Source organism: Suncus etruscus, chromosome 10 (genome assembly GCF_024139225.1).
Source record: "Suncus etruscus isolate mSunEtr1 chromosome 10, mSunEtr1.pri.cur, whole genome shotgun sequence".
NCBI lineage: Eukaryota > Metazoa > Chordata > Mammalia > Eulipotyphla > Soricidae > Suncus > Suncus etruscus.
The window spans coordinates 100389104-100395638 of NC_064857.1; the positions used below are offsets into that span (position 1 = coordinate 100389104).

Consider the following 6535-nt stretch of genomic DNA (forward strand, 5'->3'; position numbering starts at 1 on the left):
TTAAAAGAAAATAATTTCTTCAGCAAAAAAAGTTTGGTAAATATTAAAAAAATACCAGCTTAAATTAAAAAAAAAACCAAACACCTGTATTCATATCAACACCTACCCAGTTGGCTCTTCTTGGGATTTTTGATATAAAGTAAATCATCTTGATACTTTTAATGTATTTTAGAAAGATATCAAATCCTTTGGAAACGCCATTATGGTGGGACAGAAAAGAGAGTCCAACCGCATACATTATACTGTGTTCAGCAACTCGAAATTAGGATCAGAAGGCTATTTCCAAACTGGGCTTCCCCATAGCCTCAAAGGCTCAGCGGGCTGTATTTACCACTAGGGCAATCGAGGCTCTCAGAAGGATTTGCTCCTTTTCCCCTTTCCAATATCCAAGATCATTATTTCAGTACCTTTCTTCTCTCCCTCCCCCCAAATCTATACATTACACATTTTCCAGCATTACAACGGTAGGAATTTCACTGAGATTTACCTGAGCAGTCAGTTAACATGCAGACAGGTCAGTGGTGGCCATCCGAAGGACAAGCAGATGTTCAATCATTACTATCATAGCATAGTGTTCACAAATATAACGGTCACATAAATACTTACAAGATTTCAGTCCATTTGTAACTTATTTGAAATTGTGTCTTTGGGGTATGATATCTGACTGTCGTTTGTCAATGAACGGTCTGGAAGGGCAGAAGGGAGAGTCGGTAGTCTTGGCCATTTCTTAAGAGTTTTGAAAAAGAGTTGTAGGTTCCACCAGGGAGTAAGATCTCAAGAGAGTGAAATGTCTCTCTCTCTCTCTCTCTCTCTCTCTCTCTCTCTCTCTCTCTCTCTCTCTCTCTCTCTCCCTCCCTCCCTCTCCCTCCTCTCTCTCTCCTTCCCATTCTTCATTTAGTATTAAACCTTACAATCAGTTATCCAAGCCAAGGACTGAGTTCTGAAGGGGTTTCTTCAAGTTGCCCTCTTGCTCCCATTTTAATCCATTAACTCGTGGTCTTCAGCTTGTTGATGACTTTTTTCTCTTTGACCCTCCGGTTCTGGAACCAGATTGTAACCTGCCGCTCGGAGAGGTTTGTCGTGGCTGATATCCGCCTCCGTTTGTCCTTGGTAATGAATTTATTTGTAGCGTATTCCCGCTCGAGTTCTTTTAACTGCACCTTGGTGTAAGGGACGCGCTTCTTTCTCCCCCTTCTGTAGGAGCTGGCGTCTGAGGGATGAGAAACCACGTCTGGAAGACAGGGAAGAAGGCAAGTTACACAGCGATCTGACCCGGGCCAGGACACTCGCCAGGACCCCGGTCGGTCTCAGCGCCGCTTTGCCTTGTGCCCCGCGCCCATCACCCCAGCCTCCCGCCTGAACCTGGAGGGCCTGAGGGAAGGAGAAGGGCTCACTGTGCTTTGCAGTGAGATCGCCCAGGGCTCCAGAGAGTCACCCGGAGGAACAAGTTCTCTCCATTGCCTGGCCCAGCGGCCCCCACTTGTATGCCCGGCCCCCACAAACTCGATGCTCCTGCACGGGTCTGGTGAGGAGGACTCATGCGGGATAATTTAGTAAAAGCGTTTCCAGGTCAATCTCCCAGCTTTATTGTCGATGGATGTCAATTTGGGGAAGGGCGGGGCGCAGAAGGAACCCCGCCGGGGTCCCCGCTAAGGCTAACGCCAACGCTGCGCCCTAGCCGTTCCTCAGCCAGCCTCAGCCCAACTTGAGGACAGCGAGGGCGGCGACAGGCCAGCCAGGTCGGCCCTCCGCTTGCGGGCTGCGGGGCCTCTAGGGCCAGGCCTCGCGCGCCCGCCCGCCCGCCCGCCTTGAGCCTGGGCTGGCTGGGTGGGTGGGTGCAGGCGCACGAACGAGCGACGGGCCCGACGGGGCGAGCCATTTACCGGGCAGAGTGGACTTCCAGAGGTGGGGAGGCTGCGCCTGCTCTTTGGGGCAGTACACTTGGCCGTTCCAGCCGTTGGGCAGCGCCCAGGGCTGGTAGCTTTCCATGGGCAGCGCCAGGGGTTCGTGGCGCGACTCGCCGGGGCCCCCGAGGCCCGGCACCACCGGCATGTCCAGGTAGCTGGGCACCGGCTGGTGGTGGTGGTAGGGCCCGGGCGCGTAGCCCTGGTGGTAGAAGGCGAACTCCTTGGCGCGGGAGCTGAACTCCTCGGCCGCGGGCCCCGCGGTGTCCATGTACTTGTCGGCGAAGGCGGCGGCGGCGGCGGCCGAGGCGGGCTGCGCGCACGACTTGATGGCGTTGGGGTGCGGGCCCATGCGGGCGCACGGGTAGTAGCCGCTGCCGAAGTAGCCGTAGGGCAGCGCGGCGGGCCCCGACGAGCTCTGCGCCGCCGCCGAGCACGGGCTGCACTGCTTGGCCGCCTCGGCGCCCGCCGGGCCCGCCGGCCCGGGCCCGGCCGAGGACGAGGCGGCGGCGGCGGCGGCGGCGGCGGCGGCGGCAGCGGCGGCGGCGGCGGCGGCGGACGGCGGCGCCTCCCCGGGCGCGCTGCTGTAGGCGGCGGCGGCGGCGGCGGCGCCGGGCGCCAGCGGCGCGGGGTGCGCCATCAGGTTGCGGCACTGGTTGGCCGCGGCCGCCGCCGCCGCCGCCGCCGCCGCGGCCACCGAGAAGTTGCCCCCCGCGGCCGCCGCAGGGTGGGGGAACCCCCCCCCCGGCCCCGGCCGCCGCCGCCGCCGCCGCCGCTGCCGCCGCCGCCGCCGCCCCTTCCATGTTCTTGTTGAGCTCGTCGGCCACCAGGCCGCCGCCGTTGTCGTAGAGGAACATGACGGTGGGCTCGATCCAGCGGGGGTGGAGGAGCACGGAGGCTGTCATAGCCCGAGCCGCATGGAGAAGACCCCGGTGGCGCTGTTTTAAAAAGCCCCCACGAAGTGAAGAGCGCGCGGCGCGGGGCCGGGGCCCGAGCGCGGGGGGGCGGATCGCGCCCCGCGGGGTCGCGCCCGGCGGGCGCCCATTGGCCCGGCGCGGCCCCCGCTCCGCCCCCCGGCGTATGCAAAGCGGGCGGCTCCCCGGCCCGGCCCGGCTCCGCGCGCCCGCCGCCGCCCTCGCCCTCGCCCGCGCCCTCGCCCGCGCGGTCCCCAGCGCCGGCCCGCCGCGAGGCCGCGCCCCGGGCGCCCCGGGGAGAGGGGCGGCGAGGCGAGGCGAGGCGAGGCGAGGCGGGCCCCAGCACGGCTTAGGGCACCGGGGGACGGGGGGACCAGGCTGTGCGCACGGCCGCTCGGAGGACGGTGGGGACGGGCCAGGTAACCAACGGCCTCGGCGCCAGGAGATGGCACCTTTTCGGGACACCGGGGTGTAGGCTCGCTGGCTTTTTCTGCGGGGAGGTGGTGACCGGTGCGGAGAGGCCCTGGCGCTGTTTTCTTTCCAGACACCCGCTCGCTCGTCTTGCGGCAGCCGGACCCCAGCGCCCGGCACGGACCCTTGTGCTTTGGGGGCGTCCCAGCGTCGCGATGGCCCCTCACTCTTGGCCGGCCGGGCGCTTATTTGCTGCATCTACTCTCTCCGTGCTGATGATGCGCCCAGGTCCTGCCTGGACTCAGGGCCGGACCACTGGAGCAGCACGCTGCCTTCCCCCGGCCTCCGGGTCGCCCGGCAACCCCACACACTAGCTCTTAGGCTGTCAGGCTCGAGGAACAAACCTCACCCACGGACACACACAGACCCTAGCAGACCTTGATCACACACTCATACTCCATGTGCTGTTGTTCTTCACGACCCCGGGAAGACTGAAGGAGTCTAGGGTAGGGACAGTCCACCGCCGGCCTTGTCCAGCTCCCGCATCTCCAGCGGGACATGGAGAAGGGGCTGTACTGGAAAGAGTTTTAGAAAAACATGCCCGGCTAGGTTTTGACTGGGACTAGACTGTTCCCCTCTACTCTTTTCTGGGGCTCATGGAGGATGAGCTGCTGTTGATTATCTAGACACCCGAACGCTCCCAATTTCACTGCCTCTGGGAACTGGAGAGGGGTACTTTAGGGACACTTCAAGCCTTTTCTTGCAAGAGAAATTAAGAGAGAGCTTGTCCGCAGCCTGCAGAGGGTGCCCAGCCCTCTGCCCCAGAGCTCGTGGAGAAGCCTCCGTTGTCTCAAGTCTGAGGAGTGTGGCCCTTTCTGAGAGGCTAGCGGTTCTTGGTGCTGAAAGTCCAGCAGTCCCCAGGTGCCGGGGAGGGTCCAAGGGGTCCTACCCCTTTAGGGACACTCACTTGCATATCCAATTGTGCAGACTGTGAACTGACCAGATGCCCAGAAGAGCAACATAGTTCAAAGTGAAAGTGGGTATATTCCTTGGGAGAGGGGGCAGGAAAGCGCTGGATCTTAGGCACCCCAGGTGAATCTTGGGGGTTGCCAGGCTTCGACCTTCCCTTTGGTTCCAGCTGGGTGGCTCAGTGCTAAGCCCAGGGCACAGGGTAAAAAAATACCCTGTCCTCCGCACCCTGTGCCTGAGAGACCCTTGGACTTCCTGCAGGGTCTGGCCCACTTGGCTGGGTTCTTGCCTTTATCCACCCTCTTCTGGGCTTTGTTCTGACCAATATGTGTTGTTCTGACCAATATGTGTGCAGACCCATAAAATGTCTTATGACCAACACACCACACAAATACACACATGCAGACATCATACACCATACACATTCCCAGGGTATCCCTTCCCTTCTGCCTTTTTAGTAAGTTCCAGACAAATATAGGTTTGCCCCTAATTTACCTCCTTCCTCTGACCATCTGCAGACTGAGAAACTGGCCTCGGAAGGGACATGATTTTTGTGTTACTTTCCAACCTGCTCTTCCCCCTTTCATCCTCCAAGTGCCATTGTAAAACTCACAGCGACAAAGAGAGTGGTTAGGGTTTAAGGCCCTAGTTCCTGAGGACTTGAGTGCTGTTTTACATATGGGTCAGACAAGGCTAGAGGCCAAGGTCAAGTTGAAAGCTGCAGTCTAGCCAGCGTGAGAACGGCAGGCTCAGTGACTCCAGCCCACCTCTCCTAGTCCCTCACTCTTTATGCATTTTGCCTTGAGAGTTCCATTTTCTGGCTCCATTTGGCTGCTCGGCCATTTTTTTTTCCTGCCTTCTTGGAGTTTTGGGGCGGTGTTTACAGACTCTTCTTCTCTGCCTCCGCCCTACTCTTGGCCCAAGCTTTGAGCCTGCTCTGTTTTCCAGCCGGGCTGGGAAAACGAAAACACTGCTCAGGGAGCCCCCACCAGCCAGTGAGCTTGTGCCCGCTCACCTCTGGCCATGGCACAGTCACTGGTGCATGTCGCGTGCAAGGCTGTGGCCAACTCCACGTTCTTTCCGACCCCTCACCACTTCTTGGAGACCGTTAGGAGCTTGAGGGCAGGTGAAGCAAGGGCCCAGCTCCACCGACTGCCCCAGCGAACTAGGTCCCCCACTCACCAAAAATGTTAACACAAGATAATCTTGTCTGCTGAGGAGCTACAAGCAGGTTTGTCTCGGGGAGATGGCTGGGAGGGAGCTGGGGGAGGCTTTGCATTGCATCTCAAATTAAGCTTTGCTCCCCAGACTTGGTGGGCCCCCACCAAGGAAGGGCTTGGCTATTTCTTAAACTTGGTGGTGGCTTTTTTTGGTTGTCAAATGATCCGAATATTTTCTCAGATTTTCAGAGCTCCCAGTCTATTTCAGCAACCTCTCAGAGCCATGATTTTACAGAGGTTGCCAGCTCACTCGTTTGTGCCTTCTTGTCTCAGGTCTCTTGGATCTCTGCTAGAGCAGAAACGATTTTTCTAGCAGGTCAGTCAATGAGGACAAGTCTGCAGTTTTGAAAATGCTGCAGGTAATGTATTGTAGCTGCCAACCAGTTAAGAGGGTCCTAGATTTTTTGAATGTCTAGACATGAAGAATTTTGAACTCCTGTCTCTAGATTTCACATCCCTTTGAAATCAGATCACCTATCCAGTTTTTTTTTTTCGTTTTTCTTTTTGTCTTTTGCCTAAGGATTGAAGCACTTCCTCCTAGTAGCCATTTCGAAGTCTCTTCTCCCACCAGGCAGTCACCAAACCCACTTGGCATGGAAAAAGGAAAGTCACTGGGCAGGGAGGAGCTGGAGTGAACCCTGGGGAGTGAGGCTAGACTCTGTGGAGGGTGTGCTTTCTCCTTCCCAATGGCAAGGTAAACCAATCACCCACCTGACCTGCTATTGGACCCTATGTACCTTCCCTCTGCTTGGTTGTCCATGGAACAAAGGAAGCCTATGGAGTTGAAGGGAAACACTGTCAACTTGAATCTTGGCCGCACAATTTTACTGTCAGTTCCTTTGTGGACACGGCAGGGGGAGGGGAGAGCTGGTACACCCACCAATCCCATGGGAACTTGCCCGTGGCCGCAGGGATGGAAATGGACTTTACTTGGTGCTCCCTGATTTCCCCAGGGAGGAACCCTGACCGAAGCAATGTGGGCAGGATGGGAGGAGGCAGTCCCCCTGCCTTGGCCTTTGTTCCGGGAGCTGCCAGACCCTTTCTCTAGCTAGATCATTGGCAGGAATAGCTTCTTCCCTCCTAGAGCCAGCCAGGCTGCCCTTGAAGTGTTCTTCAC

The 6535-nt window shown here is 58.0% G+C and overlaps 1 protein-coding gene across 1 annotated transcript; it reads right to left on the bottom strand.

Moving 5' to 3' along the window:
- Positions 1–986: 986 nt before the first annotated feature.
- Positions 987–2809, bottom strand: HOXA13 (homeobox A13). The gene is given in 3 exon segments (XM_049781997.1): positions 987–1231; positions 1884–2650; positions 2652–2809. Coding segments are annotated over 3 exon segments (1170 nt in total).
- Positions 2810–6535: the final 3726 nt, after the last annotated feature.